General features: G+C 40.1%; 1 protein-coding gene across 1 annotated transcript; it reads left to right on the plus strand.

The window, feature by feature from the left end:
• Window positions 1-1159: 1159 nt before the first annotated feature.
• tmprss6 (transmembrane serine protease 6) lies at window positions 1160-18139 on the plus strand. Its single transcript, XM_079647455.1, has 8 exons — window positions 1160-1302; window positions 1420-1518; window positions 1658-1771; window positions 2094-2210; window positions 4033-4201; window positions 5165-5442; window positions 9380-9516; window positions 17543-18139. The coding sequence occupies exons 1-8, from the start codon at window positions 1233-1235 to the stop codon at window positions 17705-17707; spliced, it is 1149 nt and encodes a 382-aa protein (XP_079503581.1). The 5' UTR covers window positions 1160-1232; the 3' UTR covers window positions 17708-18139.
• The last annotated feature ends 7552 nt before the right edge of the window (window positions 18140-25691 follow it).

Raw genomic sequence — 25691 nt, forward strand, 5'->3', positions numbered from 1 at the left:
ATGGCCCACCAATGAAACTTGTGATTGTCTTATATTGTTCTTCTTAAATATGTAAAAATATATTACACAGTAGCATTCATGCGTTAATGAACCCATTTTTAAAATACATTCAGTCAATTAATGTTGAAATTTTTTTTTTTAACAAGTCTTAGTTGATAAAAAAAAGCCCAATAACAAGCTTGAAATACATCCTTCATATTTCCTCTTATTATAATCAATCTGAGGCTTCTGTTTTGAGGGACAAGTTGCTAAAAAGATAAATGAAACCCCATAGAGAGCTGTGATGTAGGCTATTTTTTTCTTAAAGTATATTCATGCATCAAGCCTAATTTACCGACATGTTGCATAACTTAACTTACGAGGCAGTATACCTAACCTCCATAAGTGGCCCAGCCCTTCGTATATTTTTCTTAATGTGGCCCTCGGTGAAAAGTTTTGGACACCCCTTTGCTAAATAATCAAGAGATCCCAGAAATGTCCTCTTTCTATTTATAATGGCCAGCTATGTCTGGTTCAGTGGCAAACAGGAAGTGCTTGTGCATGTTGAAAGGTCTTCATACAGGTCATGATCTGTTCTGACCAACAGGGGGCAGCAGTGTCCTGTTAGAGCTATATACACACTTTTAAGACAAGGACATTGTCATTTTAGAGGTGTTTCACATTTCTGTTCAATTTAACCTGTCTAATTACATCTTGTGATTTTGAAACCACAATCAAGGCTGACATTTTTTGTTATTTGTGCCGTGGATAAACTGAGAGTCAAGAGCATGTTATATTTGTATTTACAGTATGTTTCCATCTCTGTATTTCTGCTGTGCGTGATCTTGAAACACTGTCAAATAAGAGATCACAATAAGGTCCATTTGTTGAGAATCATTTATCTTATTATTTTGGCATGTAATATTACTATTCTGTATTGTGAGTCTCAATGTTGCATGTTTGTAAGTATAATAAATGGTTTCCTAGGGTGACTGACACACTCGGACTACCGAAACAAACTGCCTGTTGGCTAACTCTGGCGATAAATATATTTAATTCAGTTTTGTGTCTCTTAAACGTTTTTTGCACTTTCGTTTTTGCAATGTATTCATGCTTTTGGTTCAGAGTTATTAACATTCTCTCAGAACAAATCAATAAAAAGTGTCTGTCCTCTCCTCAGACTGTGCGGAACTCGGGGTCTGCAGCCCTACACCGAGCGTCTCTTCCTAATCTCCACGACGACCACGGTTGTCATGACGTCAGAGGTGTCAATCACAGGGCCGGGACTTCAGCTGCGATACAGAGTCTTCAACCAATCAGATCGTGAGTTGTGCATGCAGTAAACTCAACCAAGAAATTCATTGCTAAGTAACCTTTGTGTGTTTTGTGTGTTTTGTGTGTGTGTGTGTGTGTGTGTGTGTGTGTGTGTGTTTTTTACAGCGTGCCCTGGTCAGTTTCTGTGCACCATTAACGGCCTGTGTGTTCCCGCCTGTGATGGAATCAAAGACTGTCCCAACGGACTTGACGAGAGAAACTGTGGTATTTATTTATTTATTGGTGATTTAATAAAAAAGAGAGAGAAAACACAAGACGCCATGATTGAAAGCTTCTGCACATGGGTAAATGTTTTTGTGTGTGTGTGTGTGTGTGTGTGTATGTGTGTGTGTGTGTGGCAAAGTGTGTGTGGCGCAGTACCAGTGTCCAGAGGACAGTCAGTGTGTGGACTACTACAAGGTGTGTGACCAACTCCCAGACTGCCCCGCAGCATCAGACGAGATGAACTGTACTGAAGGTAACACACACACACACACACACACACACACACACACACACACACACACACACACACACACACACACACACACACACACACACACACACACACACACACACACACACACACACACACACACACACACACACACACACACACACACACACACACACACACACACTAAATCACCTGCCAGCCTTTTGCTAAATCTACTTCCTTCATTTTAATATTTTTCGGGGCTTTATTTGACCTCTTAGAAGAACTGATTTCTGGTGTGTGTGTGTGTGTGTGTGTGTGTGTGTGTGTGTGTGTGTGTGTGTGTGTGTGTGTGTGTGTGCAGGTGTGCAGTGTTCAGATATGACCTATGTGTGTGCTGATGGAACGTGTCTGAAGAAGCCGAACCCCGAGTGTGACTTTGTGACCGACTGCCCCGATGCCTCCGATGAGAAGCACTGTGGTGAGCAGATACACACATTTAATAACACACTTAATTAATAAATGTTTTATTAGTATATTATTAGTAATTTACTTTCTGATATGTTTCATACTTTCTTTGACAGGTTTCTAAAGATGCTATTAGACTTCATTTGTTGGGAGTAAAAAGTCAGGATTTTGAAAAATGTCTTAAAATGTTTTAAAAATCAGGATATATGGGAAAAAAATCTGAATTTGGAAAAAGGCAGAATTCTGACATGTTAAGGAGAATAGTAAGGTTTGGATATTTTAAAAAAAAAGTGAGAATTTTGAGAACAAGTCAAAAACAATTTAGAATTCTGAAATTTTCTGAAAAAAGTCAACATTTTGAAATGTTCTGAAAAAAGTCAGAATTCCGATATTTTCGGGGAAATTCTGAAATTATCAGAAAAAAGTCAGGATTTGAAATTTCTCATCAAGGCAAGGCAAGTTTATTTATATAACACCTTTTCAACACAAGGCAATTCAAAGTGCATTACAAAAATGAAAGACATTCAGAAAATGGCATTTAAAAACATTCATTAAAAAGCACAGATAATAAAATAAACATTAAAAAAAAAAATACATGAATAAAAGTTACAGTGCAGTTTAAGATCTGATCCTTTGCTCTGGACACTCATTTATTGCCCTATTCTTCGTTTTTCTCCTTTCCGACAGGGTCCCCGACTCCTATTTTTAACACTTCGATGGGGTCCCCGACTCCTATTTTTAACACTTCGATGGGGTCCCCAACTCCTATTTTTAACACTTCGATAGTGTCCCCGACTCCTATTTTTAACACTTCGACAGGGTCCCCGACTCCTATTTTTAACACTTCGATGGGGTCCCCGACTCCTATTTTTAACACTTCGACAGGGTCCCCGACTCCTATTTTTAACACTTCGACAGGGTCCCCGACTCCTATTTTTAACACTTCGATAGTGTCCCCGACTCCTATTTTTAACACTTCGATAGGGTCCCCGGCTCCTATTTTTAACACTTCGACATCAGGTAATAACTTTGAGAAAAAGGTCAGAATTTGGAGAAAAAAAGTCAGAATTCTGAGATTTACAGACAACAGTTTTAAAATTTAGCGATTTTGAGAACAAAACTTATCAATATCATTTTTGAAACGAATTATTTGGAAAGTAGTTCTTTTCAAAATGAGGTGATTAAGAGCTCAAGTGTTTTGAGGTTGAAACTTTGAATGCTTGCACGGGATGACAGCCATTTGTTTTTGTACCATAATGATTATATTAACAGGCAAACAAAATTAGTAAATTTAACCAACTCAGAAAATGCAGAAGTTCAGCAAACAGCTTTGAAATTGTTGCCTCATTTTAAAAAGTTCACGCTCAGTAACAGGTTTTACGGTTTGTTAGAGTGAATATTAAAGTGGCACTGTGTATTTGAACTGAAGAAAAATCTTGTTTTTTTTTTAAATGTCAGGATTCTGATTTTTTTTTTAAATGTCAGGAATTTCTGAAAAATCTCAGAATTTTTCAAAAATGTTGACCTTTCAGGAGAAAAGTCAGGATTTGGAGATTTTTTTAAAAATCCCGATTTAGAGACTTTCTGGAAAAATATCAGAACTTTGAGAAAAAGTCATATTTCTGAAATGTTAAGAAAAAGTCAGGATTTTCTCAGAAAAAAGTCATGAGATTTTTTTTCCTGGGTAAGCCTTTTTTTAAGTGAGGTCATTTTTGAAAACGTTGTCATTTTGCTAAGATAAACTAATTACTTTGAGTAACATTTCTTACAGTTTTTACAGTGCCTATTGAACTTGCTCTGCATATATACCTGTTCTAACACTCCTGTGTGTTCAGACTGCGGCCTGAGGGAGTTCTCCAGTCGTATTGTGGGCGGGGCTAACGCCACGGAGGGGGAGTGGCCATGGCAGGCCAGCCTCCAGGTGCGGGGCAACCACATCTGCGGGGGGGCGCTCATCTCCAGCCAATGGGTGGTGTCCGCCGCCCACTGTTTCTATGACGACAGGTAAGTGCAGGATGCTTGAGATCCGGGTAATTTTAAACCTGGTATTTGAATTTTTTCGTGCCACTAAGCAGCTTTTTAATGAACAAACAGTGCCCAGCTTTCAATGCTGCAACCAGTTGTCTTTATATTAAAATGTTGCCTGAATGACACTTTAATATTATTTTATAAATAAATCTATAATATTATTTTAATAATAATGTCCATAGCTGCATGCTTATTGAGACAAAAAGTGAAATTAGCTGACTAACTTTTACAGAATTTACTTTTTTACTTTCTGATACATTCTGAGTGATCTGTCATATGTTATAATCCATATGGATAATTAGCACAGATACGCAAGTTTAATATATATAAAAAAAAGGTTGGTCTACACCGAAGAGTCTCTGAGTAATTGAGAGCAATTCAAAAAGAGTTGCGACCGTCCCCATTTCAAAATGTTTATTCAATTAAGTGGATAAAGCCTTTTTAGCATGTTAGAACTGTTCAGACAACTTTGGTTTACCTTTCTGTTTCCACCAAACGTTTTGTCTGTTGTGTCTTTGCTGCAACAGCCTGTGTGACTCAAAGCCAGCGTACTAATGTATTCACATACACTCGCATCTTTCAAAGCCATGCAGGCTCAGCTGGCTGGACCACGGCCAAAAACTCTAGCTTTAACATCCTGTAGACTCGAGGGTTAACAATTCATCTCTCTCAGCGTTCCTCAAACAGTGGTTAAAAGCTTGCATAGTGTTCTGGAAGTGTTGATATTCCTGTAGACATTTTGAATGAAAAAGTGCGTTCTGAGGGAAACAGTTGCTCAAGTGTTTCTTGGCAACAGTTAACAACTTCCTCTAAAGCTGAACAAATATACAATAGCTCTTGGAAAAGCGCTATACTTCCACGAAGGCCAATGGTGCATAGAGGAGTAACTTGCTATATGTAGTCCTACACCGATTAATGTTAATAATCTTCCTCCTGCAGTCTGTACGCCCCCTCGGTGTGGACGGTGCACCTGGGGAAGCTCCTTCTGAACCCCAGCAGCTCCACTGAAGAAGTGGCTCGAGTTTTACGGATCCAGCTCCACCCGTACTACGACTCCGAGTCCCACGACTACGACCTGGCGCTGCTGCAGCTGGACCGACCCGCCTCCGCTCTGCTGGCCGGACACAACCGACCCGCTTGCCTGCCTCCCCCCGCACACCGGCTGGAGCCCGGGTTGCTCTGCTGGGTCACCGGGTGGGGGTCGCTCAGAGAGGGGGGTGAGGAACGGGAGAGGGAGGGGAGTGTTGTTAATAGTTAAATTGGTGGAGTGTAATGAAGTACATTGACTCAAGCATTGTACTTAAAGGTCACTGATCAAGCAAAATGCACTTTTTTGATGTCTTTTCTACATAAATATGTGTCCCCAGTGTGTCATGACGAAATTACTCAAATGTGGGCGGGCTTTACATTGAACTCCTGGCAATGTTCCGCCCCATCCTATCGTCCATCACAAACGTCAGAAGTAATATGGTCCTAGTTCACATTAGCAAGCATCGCTAACACTCAGAGCTAACCTGTACTGGAGAGAGTGTGTGTGAAGAAGCAGGAAATAAAAAGAAACTCACCTTGTGGTAAAACAGAGAGAGAAAAAAACGTTGAGCTCCATACTGTTTCAGAGAGAATCCTTGATGTGGTTTAGAACATGATGGTGTTTAATCAGCATTTAGCTGAGTATCTGCTCCAAAGGGGTCAGCAGCAGCTCGGTTACATTTAAAGCTAAGGACCCAGAATCAGCACTTTAGAAACAGGGCTGAAATAGAGGGGTATGAGGCTACAATGGGTGATCTGTTCACTTCATAGACATGTTTTTTATAGATATGGTCCTGTAATATATATCGTTCAAATATACACCGAACAAAAATATAAACGCAACACTTTTGTTTTTGCTCCCATTTTTCATGAGATGAACTCAAAGATCTAAAACATTTTCTATACACACAAAATAACCATTTCTCTCAAATATTGTTCACAAATCTGAAAAAATCTGTGATAGTGAGCACTTCTCCTTTGCCGAGATAATCCATCCCACCTCACAGGTGTGGCATATCAAGATGCTGATTAGACAGCATGATTATTGCACAGGTGTGCCTTAGGCTGGCCACAATAAAAGGCCACTCTGAAACGTGCAGTTTTGCTTTATTGGGGGGGTCTGGGGGGGTCCGAAAACTAGTCAGTATCTGGTGTGAGGGTTAGGGTTAGGGTAATGTTGTGAATCGAGTGGCCTGTGTTCATCGTCCATAACATACGCCTGCCCATACCATAACCCCACCACCACCATGGGCCACTCGATTCACAACATAACCCTAACCCTAACCCTAACACCAGATACTGACTGGTTTCCGGACCCCCCCAGACCCCCCCAATAAAGCAAAACTGCACGTTTCAGAGTGGCCTTTTATTGTGGCCAGCCTAAGGCACACCTGTGCAATAATCATGCTGTCTAATCAGCATCTTGATATGCCACACCTGTGAGGTGGGATGGATTATCTCAGCAAAGGTGAAGTGCTCACTATCACAGATTCTTTCAGATTTGTGAACAATATTTGAGAAAAATGGTTATTTTGTGTATTTAGAAAATGTTTTAGATCTTTGAGTTCATCTCATGAAAAATGGGAGCAAAAACAAAAGTGTTGCGTTTATAATTTTGTTCAGTGTAAAATAATAGGTGAGCTTTAAGTAGTTTTGATGTACTTTTCTTTACTAAGTATTTCTATGTTATGCTACTTTATACAGGTGATGGAAAAGGCAGGAAATGGGTTACTGCCGGTCATGATGAAGAATATTTTCTAGATTTAATTGATGGTGTCTTTAAAAATAGTAAAAATGTACGGTACATCTAAGTTTTTCGAAGGCCAAGGTGATATCTTTAACTAAAACACAGAAAATCAGCAACTCTCTTTATTTCAGAGGTTGAAAAAAACATTTAACGACAACCCTCTCTTGAAAAACAACGATCAATCAATCAGCTGTTTTTTAAGGACTTGTAATTTTGCTCAACTGCCCACGAAATGTACGTTTTTCTGATGGCTTCCAATTAAGGAATTGTTATTCATTCTTATTTCCATTTGACGTCAGACTTTGGTACGCCTGACTTACGGCAGACTTTTATTTGGTGCTTTGGACTTGAGAGTTATTTGATACATGCTAGTGTGCATTTGCAGGACTTGTTTTGTTGCTAAGGTATTTTTATTTCTCACAGTTAAACCTTTTTCCGTTGGAACAGGTATTATGCAGGTTTTATGCAGCCTGTAAAACCCCCATTTCTTCAGTGGCACTTAGAAGTAGCTCACAGGATGTGGAGAGTATTGGTGATTTGATGGAAAGTGCTATTTTGATAACAGGGAGAAAACACATGAAATCAACCCGTTTGAAAAAAAGAGGCAGGAGGAGATGTGGGTTGTGGTTTCTAAGGAAGTTGGTGTTTGACGGAGAAAGAAACCGTCTCTCGCCAGGCGCAGTTTCATAACATGGTCAAGATGTGACTACAAGAGGATGTAGATTTTGTTAAAGTTTGGTTTCAACATTTTGTTTCCAGTGAAGTGGTTTCCCTTCATTGTAAGGATGGAAACATAACTTCATTAACTGCTAGTTGGTTAGTGTGTTCACATCAAAAACTGCAATTACTGACATATAGAATATGTTCAGGCTATTTATTCTGCTATTTAAAAATATATTTGTTTAATTATTTCTGCTCAAGTTGAGGAATCGATAAGACTTGGTAATCTAAACTGAGCAAGTCCATTTAGGGTTAGGGAACCAAATGTCACGTTGTTGATTAGTGGGAGATATTAAAGATCCCCTATTAAACTGTTTGTCATCAATACATCACATCACAGGTCTCAGATATATCTGGAGCCTGTCTCTGATTGGCTGCAACACCAAACAGATCATTCAGCATTACCCATAATCCCCTCTGTTTCAGCCCTGTTTCCAAAGTGCTGATTCTCTGTCTGTTACTTTAGATGAAAATAAGGAGCCCCTCCCCACGCCCCTCTGAGAGACTTTTGGTTACAAAGAACTCAATGGAGCTCTAGGAGGAGATTCAGGTGATAAGGGGAGGTGATAAGGGGGGGGGGGGGGGTTACCTTGGTTGCTGATTGGCTAATGGTTACACAAGACAAAACATCGTTATGACATCATAAAGTGGCCAAAATCTGATCAGCTCATTTTCAGACAGGTTTTTATAGAAATGGATCAAAAAGAGAGAGAATCTTTGTTCCTGAAACTTTCAGAGTCTCTTTCAACAGAGGGGACACATGTTGATGTAGAAGAGACATGGAGAAGAGGGGACACATGTTGATGTAGAAGAGACATGAAGAAGAGGGGACACATGTTGATGTAGAAGAGACATGAAGAAGAGGGGACACATGTTGATGTAGAAGAGACATGGAGAAGAGGGGACACATGTTGATGTAGAAGAGACATGAAGAAGAGGGGACACATGTTGATGTAGAAGAGACATGAAGAAGAGGGGACACATGTTGATGTAGAAGAGACATGAAGAAGAGGGGACAAATGTTGATGTAGAAGAGACATGAAGAAGAGGGGACACAAGTTGATGTAGAAGAGACATGAAGAAGAGGGGACACATGTTGATGTAGAAGAGACATGGAGAAGAGGGGACACATGTTGATGTAGAAGAGACATGAAGAAGAGGGGACACATGTTGATGTAGAAGAGACATGAAGAAGAGGGGACACAAGTTGATGTAGAAGAGACATGAAGAAGAGGGGACACATGTTGATGTAGAAGAGACATGAAGAAGAGGGGACACATGTTGATGTAGAAGAGACATGAAGAAGAGGGGACACATGTTGATGTAGAAGAGACATGAAGAAGAGGGGACACATGTTGATGTAGAAGAGACATGAAGAAGAGGGGACACATGTTGATGTAGAAGAGACATGGAGAAGAGGGGACACATGTTGATGTAGAAGAGACATGAAGAAGAGGGGACACATGTTGATGTAGAAGAGACACGAAGAAGAGGGGACACATGTTGATGTAGAAGAGACACGAAGAAGAGGGGACACATGTTGATGTAGAAGAGACATGAAGAAGTGGATTTTGCATAATAGGAGACCTTTAAATGTAAGGGGAAGAAGGACGAGGGTTGTTGTCTGTCTGGTAACCTTTGCCCTCCGCCCTCCTCAGGCAGTGCCAGTAACGTGCTTCAGAAGGTGGACGTTCGCCTGGTCAGCGAGGAAGCCTGCGTTCGCTCCTACGGTCAAATGGTCACTCCCAGAATGCTTTGCGCCGGTTACCGCAGTGGAGACAAAGACGCCTGTCAGGTACACAGAAACAAACAAAGTTGTAATTCACAGTTTTTTCTTCGTTTCAAGTGAATGTAAAACTGCACTGTGATTAGGGCTTGGGAACATTTTGCTAAGAGGCAACTAAACTAAATATCTTACAGTAACTGTCCCCAGGTAGCGGAATCATGGTTATTTCAAGGTAGCATAAAAATGTTAGCTGTGGAAATGAACCCACATAACTACCCTGTTGACAACATTCCTACTCGGCCGGATCAATTTGTCTGGTGATTTGGTCGTTACACTGAAATAACTCCAAAAACTAATTTCAAAATATCTTAATAGCACCAAGGACCAAAAAACACAACCAACTGATGAACGTTGTTGAGCTATAGCTGCTAGATGTTACCCTCTCTTGTTGGTGGAGAACAAAACAGAGCAAAAAGGAGAGGTTTGTTGGGCGCACAGAAACGTAATTGAAAATGCTAATGTGGCTTTGTGTAGGCTAACAAAGCAACTGTTTGCTGACACACTCGACTTCAATTGATTTAGAGCTGGGGCTATGCTGCCCCCATGTGGCAACAAATGCAAAGCTATTCATGCAGGTGTAAGTCAAAGCACATGTTCAGATGGTTTTTATTTGGCACTACAAGCACATTTCCTTTATTCAGTAGGATAATACATTTCAATTAAACATTTCAGTATGGGGAAATCTTGTCACAATGTATTTACTTTCTTATTTTTTGTCTGCGTGTATATCTGCCAAAAGGAACAACAGTTGAACAAAAGCCAGACATGCAAGCAGTGAGTGATAACTTGTCATATTACATTGTATGTTTGTGCTGCACAGACATTTAAAGGCCCAGATACTCCGGCCAGTCACCTGAGAAGTCGCCGACACCGACTGTTGCGTCGCCGGACTCTCCTGCGTATTTGCCGACTTCGCACACTGGAACACACCGCTACTCCAAGCCGAGCACGTATGAACTGTGTATGCGTGAGTGGCAATAACTTTCCTTACCAGCAGGCGGCGGTAGTGTGTATTCATCATTCAAAAGAGGCAACAACCGGAACAACCGGAAAACAGAGAAGAAGAACAGACTCCGTGATATAAACAAACAACAAATAGCGTTTTTCTTTCCATGTTCACTCTGGTCCATTGAAAACATGAACGAACAGGAGCTCTATAAACCGATGAGGTGAAATAGCCGTCCGTGTGTGTTCCATCTTCCATTTTAAATCATTTGTTTACCTCCCTCACATGCGTTAACGCTTCTCATGCACTGATTCGCTAGCTGAACGGCCAGTCAGTGTTATCCCTTTGTCCGACTTCCGGTGGTGTTCCCAAAGGCGTCAGGTCGGCAGAAAAGACCCGACGGTGCAGCGCACACCACTCCGAATAGGGCGTGCCCACGCTCATGTTCGGCCCGACTCCCATTTACTGCCGATTTCGGGCCGGTGTATCTGGGCCTTAAATCTTCCCCCTCACCCTCCTCTCTGCAGTGGGACTTCTGGCTGTAATACAGAACATTTAATCAGTTTAAAAAGCCAGACATAAGATAAGATAAGACTTCATTTATCCCGAAGGAAATTGTTGTGCCAGAGTTACAAAAATACAATACAATAAACACAGCAGCATCATAGTAAAACTGTACACTAACAGTTCAGTAAAAAGATCAATTAAACAACTACAGGAAACACAGACGGTCCCATCATTAATGTAAATATTACCAGTATTTATTAGTGCAAGAAACCGTAGTGGCAGATACGTAATTGTACATTATCATAGCACATTATTAGTAATTGTTAAGTTCCCTATTGGGCTAGGGGAACCAAAGGGAAATAACACGACCAGAGTGGAATTGGTATAAATTATAAGCTTTTATTTAAAATAGCTGGTAAACAAAACGGCGGGCATGCAGCCTGTAACAAACAAAGAAGGCCAAAAGGGCACAGGTAGATAAATACCCAACAAAAGGAAGGCTCTAAAAAGGAGTCTAGTTGCATACAATGGAATAAACACTATTACACAAAATAAGAAATGAAACAAAACCTAATTTTAAAAGTGGTACAAACTAATAACGGAACTGAACAAACACAGCGTTACCAAACAACAATCCAATTGATGCTACGCTAACCAAAGCAAAGCTAATCTCGTACAAGTTAGCCACAGTTTACAGATTTAGTACCCAAACGAAGCGAGAGGCGTCTGTTCCTCAACAGAGCCTCCAGAGTGTCAGTTGTCCCCAGCCTTTGTACTCCTCCCCAGCAGGTGTGCGCCGGCTGTGCACTTCGATTGGATGACGTCAATCCAATCCCCATCTTCAGAGGCGGACCAGGAGATGACAGCCAATGACGTCGGGGCAACCACACAGCTCATTTACATATCACACACATGCACACAGCTGCAAACAATCCCAGACAGATTAACGAGCAGACAGAAACATCAGCCGTAACAATAATATTGCACATGTTATATAGCAGCGAGTGTTTTGTAATGATGCTAATGGCTTGGAGTCTCAGGAGCGAGCGGAAACGGACGGAGGAAGCCGGAAGAAGAAAGTGAAGTTGGAGACACGCTGCAGAAAGTTCAGAGAGAGTCGGAAATCATCGAAACATACAGAAACGGTAGCATTGGACTGGTTAGCATAAACTGTACATTGACTGTATCATCATGTCAACCAGCTCAGATGGGACCCAAAGACCTGATATGGAATGGGAGGAAACCAAAGCTGTGAGGAAGAAAAGGGCTTTGAGGGAAAAAGTTAGCAGACCAAGAACACAAAGTTGGTCGGATTGGTCGAGTGGAGCAGGCTTAAACAAAAAACCAAAAGGCAGTCAAAATGGAAAACAAGCAATTTCGAATACAGAACTAGAGCAGGAGTGGAAAGTTATAATAGAATTCAACCGGGATGGTGGGCATTACCACCCGATTCAACTGACAAAATCAATTGAGAAAGAAATGGGTAAAATCAAATTTGCCAAGTTTATGAACAACAAACGAGTTTTGATACAAGCAACCAGCAAGCAACAGCAGGGAAAAATACTTAAAATGACGACACTCAGTGGGGAAAAAATAAAGGCTCATATCCCAGGAGCAATGGCAATGTTGAGAGGAGTCATATCTGGAGTTCCACTTAATATGTCTATGGATGATGTTAAAAAGGAGATTAAAGGAGGAAAAGTTATTGAGGCAAAGAGACTTATGAGCAAAAGAGATGGCACATTGAAGGAAACACTTTCAGTAGTTATTCAGTTTGAGAAAAATATACCGAAATCTGTGCAAATAGGATACATGAACTACAGTGTGAGGGAATTCATCCCAAAACCACTTAGATGCTATGCATGCCAAAGAATGGGACACACAGCAATGCAGTGTAAAGGAAAACTAAGGTGTGCGAGATGTGGAGGCCAACATGAGTATGGGAAATGTGAAAAAGAGGCAAAGATGAAATGCTGTAATTGTGGAGGAGAGCACAGTGCGGCGTTTGGTGGATGTGTAGTGCAGAGAGAAGCCAGAGAAGCTCAGAGGGTCAAAGTACTCAGTAAAGTCTCATATGCAGAAGCCCTAAAGAAGGTTAGGGAAACGGAAGCAAACAATCAGGCTTCTAGTGGAAGGGTTCAAAGAAACTTAGTACAGAGTGGTAGCAACATTTCAGAAAGGCAGGTTACAAATCAAAGCCAAGTACCTGTGGAAATTAAAGAAGATGATAGCATTCTCGTGGTAAAGAAAGTCAACTTTATGACATTCATCTGCCATACCATTAATGTTGCAGCACAGATGAAGAAGAAAAGTGACAGAATCAAAACCATCGTGCAGGCAGCGGAGAAATTCCTTAACATTAGAGATATAAAAGCAGACCAGATACATGAATTACTAGCAACAAAAGATGTGGGAGAAACGGACAACCAGGATGAGGGTTAGCACGTTGTTAATGGTAATTCACATACTCCAGTGGAATGCTAGAAGCCTCATAGCTAATGGACAGGAGTTTAAAAAATATGTCTATGAGTTACAAACATTGCCAGATGTAATTTGTGTGCAAGAGTCTTGGTTAAAACCTCATCTAGACTTTATGATTCCAGGGTTCAGCTCTATCAGATATGATAGAGTTAGCAATCAAAATGGTGGAGGGTGTGTTACTTTCATAAAGGATGGGCTGGCCTATAGGGTAGTCCCATCCCCTGACGACAAGGAATGTGTCATAATAGAAATATGCAGCCCAAGGAAAGAAGGGAACATAAAGCTTATCAATTTCTATAACCCGTGTAAAAATCTGGACATTGAAACCTTACAGACAATAGCAGGGACGGCTCATAGAAGGGAAGTATGGTGTGGTGACTTTAATGCTCACAACAGCCTTTGGGGAAGCAGTCAAACAGACAGTAATGGGGATGTCGTAGAAGAAATGCTAGAGGAAAGATCACTGTTTTGCCTTAATGATGGACAAAAAACAAGAATAGATGTGAATAGGGGGACACAATCATGTTTGGACCTCACACTGGTGACGGATAGGTTAGTTAAATCATGTGAATGGTATGTTAAAAGTGATTCTACCATAGGAAGTGATCATTACCCAGTTTTCACAATCATCAATACAAAGGTATGTAGACAGGAAGGGAGTGTATTTACCAGGTGGTGCTTTGGTAAAGCTGACTGGGAAACATTTAGGCTTTACTGTAAGGAGTCAGCGCAATTGTTAACATTAGAAGGAAGTATAGAGGAGTGCTCAAATCAAGTCACAATGCACATTAAAGAAGCAGCAAATAAAACTATACCTAAAAGAACAACAGAGGGTAGGAAGAAAGTGGTTCCGTGGTGGAATGAGGAATGTAGCAGAGCTATTAAAGAACGAAACAAGGCATTTAGGTCTTTAAAGAAAAACTTGTCACAAGACAATATTTCAGATTATCAAAGGAAAAGGGCAGTAGCCCGTAAAACAGTAAAATACACAAAAAAGACGTCATGGAGAGAGTATTGTTCCACCATTGGAAGAGGAGTAAAGTTAGGGGATGTATGGTCGATGTTTAAACGGATGAATGGGAAAAGGAAGTCGGTTAAAATTCCCGCTTTGATTGATGGGGAGAAAGTGGCAGTGTCAAATGAAGAGAAGGCAGAATGTTTAGGTAGGGCATTTGCTGCGGTGCATAGTGGGGAACACCTTGATGACAAACATAGACAGCAAAAAGAGTGTGTATTAAGAGAAAATGAAAATGTGAGGGAAAAGAGACGGGATGATAATTCAGCTCTTGATGTAGACTTCTCAATAGCAGAACTTAAAATAGCTTTGCAAGGTACAGGATACTCAGCACCAGGACAAGACCAGCTATGCTATGCCATGTTCCGGCAGCTACCAGAGGAAACATTCAAATTAGTTCTGAGACTATTTAATCAAATCTGGAGAAACGGAGTCTTACCAATGAGTTGGAAAACGGCAGTTATATTGCCATTTAATAAGCCAGGGAAGGATCCTGCTAATCCCAATAATTACAGACCCATAGCATTAACATCACACTTATGTAAATGGATGGAGAAGATGATAGTGCATAGACTATCACACGTCTTAGAACAGAGAGGGTTAATAAGTCATTTTCAGAGTGGTTTTCGTAAAGGAAGATCCACAATAGATGCTTTGATTAGAGTAAGCAATGAGGTGGAAAAGACAGTGAAAATGAAAGAGGTTATGGCAATAGTATATTTTGATATTGAAAAGGCTTATGATTCTATGTGGAGGGATGGGTTGCTCATCAAATTGAGTAGAATGGGTGTTGGAGGGAGAATGTATAACTGGATCATGGCTTTTTTATCAGACAGAACATTCAGAGTTAAAGTAGGGGCAGAGGTTTCAAAAGAGTGCAGTATAGAAAATGGTATTCCTCAAGGGAGTTCAATCAGCCCGATATTATTTAATGTTATGATAAATGACATTTTTAGTAATTTGGATGGATGCATAAAATCTGCACTATATGCAGATGACGGGGCCATATGGATACGGGGAAGAAATGTTCCATATGTGTTTGAAAAAATAGGGAAAGCTATAAAGAAAGTGGAGACGTGGTCATACAACTGGGGTTTCAAGCTGTCAGCAAGCAAATCTTGCTTTATGAAATTTACGAATAAACGCAAGATGGAGACTGAGAAGCTTACATTATATGGAAAGCCGATGAGTGAGGTCAATGAATTTAAATATCTGGGGCTATGGTTAGATAGTAAATATACATGGAAAACTCATATTAAACATTTGGAAACAAAATCCAAAAAAGTGTTGAACCTATTAAGAGCAGTGGCTGGATGTGACTGGGGGGCAGACAAACAGGCATTAATCGACATCTATCGGGCAATTATGAGGACAACACTGGATTATGGGTGTTTAATATATGCAGCAGCAGCAAAAACGTCATTACTAAAAATTGATAGGTTACAATATAAAGCGTTACGGTTGTGTATAGGTGCCATTAAGTCAACCCCTACTAATGCAATATTAGTTGAAGCAGGAGAGACTCCATTGGAGCTAAGAAGAGAGAAAATTGCTCTTGCTTATTGGGTCAGGTTAAAAGGAAGTGGGGAAGGAAATATCACAAACAAAATACTACAGGAGTGCTGGGAATATTCTAAATTTCAGGGGCGTGGGTTTGGATGGACAAATAAAGAAAAAATAAGGACATACGGCATGCATGAGTTAGAGTTTTCACCATCAAATCCATTCAGTAGTGTACCCCCATGGCTCTTTCCAATAGTAAATATAGATGTGAGTATAGTAGAAAAGAAAAGAGAGTGGCAAATAAATGAAGTAGGACTCAAAACAAGTTTGTACCTCAGGAATAATTATCACAATTACCTCAAAATATATACAAATGGTTCTAAAAACAAAGAAGAGTGTGTCGGAATTGGTATATATATCCCAGAATTTAAAGTGTCAATATCAAAAAGAGCATCAGACCAACTTTCAGTGTATACAGCAGAAATGCTGGCAGTAGTAATAGGATTACAGTGGGTGGAAGAGGTCAGACCAGACAGGGTGGTGATATGCACAGATTCATTATCCAGTTTACAAAGCATACAGTCAACAACAACTGCCAGAGAAGACATACTCATAGAAATCAATCACAGCCTGTTAAGACTTCACAGAAGCGGCATAGATCTGCAGTTCTGCTGGGTGCCTGCGCATGAGGGGGTGAAAGGGAACGAGTGTGCTGATAGATTAGCAAAAAGTGCACTACAAAAGGAAATCACATTACCAGTTCAACTTGGAAAAGGAGAAGGAAAAGCAGTTATTAAGAAGAAAGGGATGGAGATCTGGCAGAAAAGGTGGGAGAAAGACCAGAAAGGCAAAGAATACCATCAAGTGCAAAAGACAATTACAATTAATATTTATAAAGAAAGAAACAGAAGGGAGGAAGTAATGATAGCTAGGCTCAGACTAAATCACACTGCATTAAATGGTACGCTGTATGTCATGGGGAAAAGTGACAGTGACAAGTGTGGGAACTGTGGAGTTAGGGAAAATGTGGAACATATTTTATTACATTGTGTCACCTATAGAGTTGAAAGAGGGAAATTAAGGGATACAGTTTTAGAGGCAAAGAGGGAGTGGAATGTAGCGGGTATTCTGGGAACAGAAGGAGAAGGAGTAAGAGCTATCAGAAAAGCACTGTTCACCTTTTTGAGGGAAACTGGGATAGGGAAAAGAATTTAACAGTAGACCATGGATGATTTTTTTTTTTTTTTTTTGTTTTGTTTTATTTATTTTATTTTATTTTATTTTATGGTTTTCTTTGTGATATGCTGGTTTATTAGAGGACTGACATGATGATACACACTCGTGTACAGTAGGTGGCGGTATGCAACCAAAAGCTGTTTGCGACCCGCCATTAAAAAAGAGAAGAAGAAGAAGAATGATGCTAATGCTATTTATTATGCACAAAGTGTTGGTGTGGAAGTTCTCAGTTCCCTTTACTGAAGGGTGAGGAGATATAGAGCACTGAGTGTTAACTTGCCATTTATTATGGTCCTTTTGTCCTGCAGAGACATTTCAATCTTCCACCCTTGCTTTCCTCTCTGCAGGGGGACTCCGGGGGGCCGTTGGTCTGCCAGGAGCCGTCGGGGCGCTGGTTCCTGGCCGGGGTCGTGAGCTGGGGAAAAGGCTGCGGGCGTCCAGACTTCTACGGCGTCTACACCCGCATCACCAGGCTCACTGAGTGGATCCAGGAGGTCATCAGCAGCCCCTGAAACATCTTCAAATCCTCGTGAAACACTAACCACACAGCAAAAATGTAAAATCTTGCCAAGTATATTTCTCTATTTTCTAGTCAGAATATGTCGTTACACTTGATATAAAACCTAATAACTTAAGTCTTGTTTTTAGATAAGGCATCTTTTTAAATCAAAGTCTCTTAAAAACATCTTATTTTAGAGGAATTTTTGGAGCAGCATCTTACAGCACTGCTATTAGAGAGTGTTCATCCAGCATGCAGTAAAACATAACATGCAGAACATTTTAGTCAAAATGAAAATTAATTATTATTTATTTTATTTTGAGAAGTGATTAAGAAAAGCCACAGAAGTCATTGAGATGAAATGACAGAGCTCAATAAGTTGACTGTCAAATATCATAAATGCCTTCTTTAAACTGTATTTTCAAACTGATAGACTTAAAGCATTTTCCCATAGTAAAAAGCATATTTTTGTTTTGTAATAAAGTTTGCAAAATGCTATGGTTGTTTACAGTTTTGACTGGAATTCAATATATAAATACACCAATGCAGCTTTACATGCTAGATTCTGTCTTATTAAGGCTTTAAGCTAAATGCTAATGTCAGCATGCTAACATGTTCAACGTCAACACGCTGATGTTTAGCATGTTCACCATCTTAGTTTCGTGGGTTAGCATTTGCAAATGAGCCCTTCACTAAATGCAGATGGTAATGTCAGGGGCTTTCATACAAACCAAAGCATTAGACGAACTGAAATTATTTACGAGACGATCAATGCCATTACAATTCATTGAGGAACATGAATGTCTGAACAAAAATCCAAATCCAATAGTCTGGACCCGAAGTGGAATATAAACCTCTTTTCCATCGAAAAAAATTATGCATGCAGTCCCACTATGCCAATAATAAGAGTTGTTCATCGAGGGGATAGGTCGTTTGTCCAAAATATTGCAGATGAAGAGGGTCCAACAAGACGTGCAATTGCAGTAATAGAGAGCCAGTCGTAAACTAAACGGTGAATAACACTGTCATCTAAATGTTAATCAGACTTGTGTTGCCTCCATGTTTTAATGTGAGGAACAGACTGGTCTGTGTTGAGCCAGAATATTTTTCCTCCTATCTTTTTTACTCTGGAAATGAGCCTTAGTCCTCGGGGGATGTTTGGATATTTGGTACTTCCCATTTTCAGAGTAATTGGTATTTTATTAGGTTGTAAACCACAATAACGGTTCTGGTCAATGAGGCGTAACCACAGGGCTCGAACCGGCCTCTGGGGGCAAGAGGAGGCATCCATCATGGCAGTTACCTTTACTGTCCAATGACCTTCACCATTTTATATGGAGCATGTTTTAAAGCCATTTTAAGAGCTTTTTTTTCTTTGTTTTAATCAAATGTCTTCCTTACTAGTGAAAAAAGTCTAAATCCACATCCATGAATTTATTTAACTAACTTTGTCTGTTTGTGTCTGGAGATTTCTCCTAAATTCACCAACAGTTAGCATAATGCCTCATTTGCATATCAAACATAATACTTGCACTTGGATCCATTGTGTGTAAATGTTATTTAGCAAAACACTACACTTTCATTGGTTAGTAGAAACCACCACTAGGCCACCAAATGGCCACTAGGGGGCAACAAACCATACACTTCATTTCAAACCAATTAAACTATAAACCAATTTGTTTTAATCGGTCAAACCATCCTAAAATGTAAGTAAGGAGGCTGTCTGTAGAGGAAAACTGATCTCATTTGTCAAACTGATGGTGTTATGTTATGGATCAAGACTCACTAAACAGAGATAGATATACAGATAGTCCCGATGTTATAATTAACTATGAAATTGCAAAATCTAAAATAAGATACTTATAACCAAACCCTTTGAACTTTAAGGCTTTCTTTTTTTCAAGCCAACTCATTGTTAACCTTTAACCTCTTGTTGATCAGGCCATATTCCAGAATTACTTCTCTATTAAATACTGATTTAACGTCTTAGGCAGTAAAGAAAGAAAGAAAAACTACATGTAGCTAAACCTTGAGTACAGATTTGCTTTTCATAATAATCCTGCATCCACTGCATCTGAGGAGGCATCTGTCCATCCATCAAATGATTGTAAAGATATATGGCTCTGGACTAAAGTGTAGAACATTGATGTCATTACTATCCAACAACACTACGATGTACCATTGTTGTTAGATGTAATTGTGGCAGAAACATTTCCACTAAATTAAGTCGCTAGAAAGACTAAGAAGGCTCAGTACTTTGTCGAGTTGAAATGATAAAAGTTTGAACTAAGGTAAAGTTTAAGATGTTTTATGAACAAAGCAAAACGAACAATAACCACAGCCAGTGAACCTAGCTCACCTTCTTCGTCTTTCCACAAACCCTGACAAACACCAAGTGCAAAAAAATACAAAAAACCACATATGGTAATTTCTGGAAGTGAGAAATTATGAAGAAATAACGAAAATAATAAACAACAGGCTAGATAAGCATTTTGGCTCCGACAGTAACTTTGAATAACAACTGTGGTATGTGCAACCCACTCTCACAAAACAATGTGTAATAGCTACGTTGGTCCACAGGGCAAGACGTATTAAAGAATACATGGAGCTCAAATAATCTTGGTAACATCAAACTATAGATCCTAAAAATCCACTGGACGTAGATTCTAAAAGTACAATATACACTTCTCACTCGAAATGTAATCAAAAAGCATTTTAACGCCAAACTATCCTACAATTTTTGATTTTCCACTAACAATAAATCGGGTGTCCGCCATGTTTTTTTTTTCTCACTGGGAAAGTTTGCGATCACGTGACCTGGACACCGGTCATTAGAAATGAATAGGAACACATATTGTATCCATGTCACGTCTTGAGAGGGTTATTTGTGAATATACTACGTTTTGCCCTGTGGACCAACCTAGCTATTACACGTTGTTTTGTGACACTGGGCTGTTATGTATTTGTTCTGCCGTGAGGTAAACACCGTTATGTATATAGCTGTTTCTACTTTAAAAGAAGAGCTTGTTTAATGGCTGGTTTCTCTCCACGGCTCCCCTGGGCTCCTCGTCTTCCTCACAGCGATGGGTTAAACAGCTGCAGGCTGAGTGTGTTCTCTGTGGTGCAGTTTTATCTGGGGAGTATAGTGGTTAGACTGGGAGAGGGGGAGAGGGGGGGGGGGGGCGTGGGAGGAGGGTGTGCAGAGGTTATATGAGACGAGAGACAAGAGAAAATAGAAAAGACAGACCGAGGGAGGGATGAGGAGCCTAAAGCTAACACTTTCTGCAGAATATTTACAGTTGATATGCAAATACTGAGCTGGCAAGTTCCCCCAACTCAAAATAACACCTTGCTTTTTCCAAATCTTTTTATAGAAAGCTAGGAATCTATCTCTCTGAAAAGCTGAAACACCTTGCTTTTACCTCAAAACAATATTAAAAAACTACACTTTCAATTGAAGCTTTGACAGCGTGCTAATGGCTAAGTGGCTAATCCTACTCTGGTTCAGTAAATCACATGCACGTCATCATAACATACATCTGCATGTCTACAACTATACTTCAGAGCTCTGGAGACACAACAAATCAACTGCAACATTTGGGTTGAAGATGACCATAAGCAAGCTGAAGTCGCTTCCTTTTCAGGAACAAATGCAAAAGCAATTTTAAAATCTATTCCCTAAAATCCCCAAACTATTACAGTTTTTCTCGATTGCTAACACACCCCAGACCCAAAGTGCAAAACACCTCATTTCTCCTGCTAAATGAAGAAATGCACTCAAAACAGAAACACTTACCAAATGCAAACTTTAGCACTTCATTCATAACACTAGATGATTTGACCGCCCAGCTACACACTGCTGAGCATCATCTAAAGCACTTCCTGTTATGGGCTATGCTCTGTACATAGAGGGTTCTGCAGAGAAAGATTGCTTGAGTTTACAGAAATACAGTAAATGAAGAAATACAAATTAGTTGTTGAAAAAATAACACTGTCTCAACATGCATCTCAGCCCATCTCAGCCCATCTCAGCACATCTCAGCACATCTCAGCACATCTCAGCACATCTCAGTACACTGTGCCTCATTGAACATCCTTAGCATTCCACCTGCACCTCTTTGTTTCTAATGAGAGGACAGGAGGAGAGAACATTGGATTGAAAACGTTAGAAAGACATTACAGTGCAGAGAGATGGAAGTAGGAGAGTGAAAGACGATGATGGGATATTACAACGTACCGTGAGGTGTCAGAATAATCGAGATTCAAGAAATATATCTTTAGCTCGTCAAACATGACTTGATCAATTGACGTATTAAAAGATAATGTATTAGGCAGCCTGGATGAGCAAAAGGAGATGAGTAACATTGAAAAAGTGAAACTGTTTTGCTTCCACCAAACCCTGAGGGACATATCTAGCTCGTTGCTAAATGATCCACTACGTTCGCCAGCAGATTATTCACTTTTCAGCCGTTTGTTGCTGTGCAGGTATTACTCTGAGTTTATCCACTTAAATAGATGATAAAAATGCAAATTGGACGATGAGATTGAATCCAAACTTTGAAGTAGCGGGCCAGAGAACAATAACAAGGAGTAGAATTGAAAGAAGACTCACTACAAACCATTCCTTTAACATAGAAATCCACATTTAATCCATTGTTGATATGAAATAGGCATCACAGAAGCTTTAAAGTCTTCTTATGTTGTTCCAACACATCATAAATAACAGCCTTTGTTGCGTTCTGCTCTTACAATAAACCGATCAGCTCAATGAACAAAGACGTGGAGAATCCCATCTGCAGCCATTCAGAGAACTGCTGGAACCCCATGAGAGGAAGAAGAAGGGGAACCCGGAGGAAATGTGGATTAACGTGGAACATATGGAGGCTAGAAGCAGGACAGAACAATGATTGCAGGCCCAGATTGTTTGAGGACGTTTCGTGCCAAACGGGCCTCCTCTGGTTCCAACAGTTACAGCGAGTCTCTGGCTTTAAGGATTGGAAGATTACCGGCTCAACTTAGAGGCCCCTCGGCTGAATCAGAGACTGAATCAGAGACTGAATCAGGACTGAATCAGAGACTGAATCAGGACTGAATCAGAGACTGGATCAGAGACTGAATCAGAGACTGAATCAGAGACTGGATCAGGACTGAATCAGAGACTGAATCAGAGACTGGATCAGAGACTGGATCAGAGACTGGATCAGAGACTGAATCAGAGACTGGATCAGGACTGAATCAGAGACTGAATCAGAGACTGGATCAGGACTGAATCAGAGACTGAATCAGAGACTGGATCAGAGACTGGATCAGAGACTGAATCAGAGACTGAATCAGAGACTGAATCAGGATTGAATCAGAGACTGAATCAGGACTGGATCAGGACTGAATCAGAGACTGAATCAGAGACTGGATCAGAGACTGGATCAGAGACTGGATCAGAGACTGAATCAGAGACTGAATCAGGATTGAATCAGAGACTGAATCAGGACTGGATCAGGACTGAATCAGAGACTGAATCAGAGACTGAATCAGGATTGAATCAGAGACTGAATCAGGACTGGATCAGGACTGAATCAGGACTGAATCAGACACTGGATCAGAGACTGAATCAGAGACTGAATCAGACACTGGATCAGGATCGAATCAGAGACTGAATCAGGACTGGATCAGGACTGAATCAGGACTGAATCAGACACTGGATCAGAGACTGAATCAGAGACTGAATCAGAGACTGAATCAGGATTGAATCAGAGACTGAATCAGGACTGGATCAGGACTGAATCAGGACTGAATCAGAGACTGAAATATTCCAGAGTCCTGTCCCTCACAAAAATCAGGGATGATTTAAGCAATGCTTTTTCTGGTTTTCTGATGTTTTTGAATCTCTAGTCGTTTTGAATCAACTTCAGGAGAGTCATTGAACAAAGTTCTCAGAGTTTTGAGTTCAGGTAGAAATCAAATCACTGTTAATCCTAACGTATCCTCCGTTACGTGCCGTGTTGTGTTGTGTCTGTGTCTCCGAAACTGTCTACGAAACCGTCATGATATTTCTAAAAAATATGTTATTGGGACAAACTGAAAAAACAGCTTCTAAACAGGCTGGCAGATATAGATATTATGAATAACTATGATATTATTATAAGATGAAGTGGTTAATATAATGTCCGCAGAGTTTTATTAAGACTCAGTTACTTTTTAAGCACTTTGTTCTGGTTTTCTGATGTTTTTGAGTCTCTTGCCGTTTTGAATAATCCTCAGGAGAGTCATTGAACAAGACAAAGTTCTCAGAGTTGCCATTTCATTCCAGAGGTGAATGCTACTTGTTAACCTATTTTTAATAGTTTAACATTTGTTTTCTTGTTGTTTTTGTGTATATTCAATGTTTTATTATTTAGTGATATTATTTAAGTTAGTTAAAGTAGTTCCATGCTTTTATTTTGAAGGCGTCTTTGAGCACTGGGTTAATTGTATATATTGGAGACAGGTGGGAGGCACATTTTTCTACCAGGGTGATCCAGGCAGGATTCAACATGGAAAGCCAAAGGAAAGGCTTCAGTGAAGGAATTAGAAACCTGTTCATGTACTTTTTGTTTGATAGATATTCACTTTTTAAGCAACGCTTTGTTCAGGTTTTGGATGTTTTTGGAACTCTAGTCGTTTTTTTAAAAAGTAGAGTCATTGAACACAACACAGTTCTCAGAGTTTTGAGTTTAGGCAGAAATCAAATCACTGTTAATCCTGTTACGTGCCGCGTTGTGTCTGTGTCTCCCCCCCCCCCCATGTCTACAAAACCGTCATGATATTTCTAAAAAGTATCTTATTGGGACAAACTGAAAACATATTCTGAGTCAAAATGGTTTTTTTTATCACCTGAGAACCTAATACAACATAATGAAGTGACATATTAATAGCTTCTGGGGCTTAAACGGGCTCTCAGATGTAAATATTATTAATAATTACGATATTATTATAAGATGAAGTGGTTAATATAATGTCAGCAGAGCTTTATTAAGACTCCAGGGAACGTTTTTGAGGCTAGGTGTTGTAAGTTGAACAAAAGCCTCACCAGAACATCTGCTGCCAGCATCTAAAGACTCAGAGCAGAGAAAGCAGAGTGTCTGCCAGCTCACCACTCCCTTTGAAAACCACAAACTACAACATCTCCAAACTCTGCTGAGCGGCGGCAGGACTTCACCTCCTGCACTTTTCTTATTCTAGTCTCTTGCACTTGGGTCTGATTTCAGATACAAGCCTTCTCTCTGTGAATATGTTTGAGAGTGTATGGCTTTCTGCATAATTTCCCCAGTTTGGCACAAATCACGGATTGAACTCTTGAACTTCTGTGCTCAGCAACTCTGCCATGAATAAACGATTTCTAAATAAGGAACATTTCCCAAAGGAATTTCCCTGATGAAATTGTGTTCGGTTATGACAGGGTTTATAATGTATGCAACTTCCTCTCATATGGCCCACTCAGGCTCGTTGAGCAACACACTCGATGTAATCATTGGAGTCGAGGTCTCTTTCAAGGCCTACTCCTCAAACTCCGAAAAGAGTCAAGTGTGTGTGCATGTTCATTTTGTGTAATTTAAACCAGCTGTTTTCATGAAATGCATTTGATTTGACTGTTATAGAGTTACTGGAACTCGGCACCACTCCTCCTCACTGTTCACCAACCCAATCCTCCCTACACCAACCCACCGTGGTGTCATGGACCTGACCTCACTAGGAAATGGCATGATTTGAAACAGTGTCTAGAACTACAGCTCAATAAACCCAAAACTACATTTTCTCTTTAAATGTAGCAAAAGGGCATCCAAAAACAAATCACCCAGGTTACAACAAATGATGAAGTCATTAAAACCCATCCAATGAAATCCCCTGATGTGTCAAAAGAAATGTGAGACGAAACCCAAACCCATTGGACAGATCTTGTTGGCACAATGGATCTGATTATACACTGTTTGAGGCTATCTCCACAACACGTAATCTACTGT

The sequence above is a fragment of the Notothenia rossii genome (assembly GCF_949606895.1).
Source record: "Notothenia rossii genome assembly, chromosome: 1".
NCBI lineage: Eukaryota > Metazoa > Chordata > Actinopteri > Perciformes > Nototheniidae > Notothenia > Notothenia rossii.

Bases quoted from the DNA above. Each gene is read 5' to 3' on its own strand.
- tmprss6 (XM_079647455.1), top strand. From the start codon at position 1,233: ATGACGTCAGAGGTGTCAATCACAGGGCCGGGACTTCAGCTGCGATAC. The intron at 1,303-1,419 runs GTGAGTTGTGCA...TGTTTTTTACAG, and splicing joins AGTCTTCAACCAATCAGATC to CGTGCCCTGGTCAGTTTCTG. The intron at 2,211-4,032 runs GTGAGCAGATAC...CTGTGTGTTCAG, and splicing joins CTCCGATGAGAAGCACTGTG to ACTGCGGCCTGAGGGAGTTC.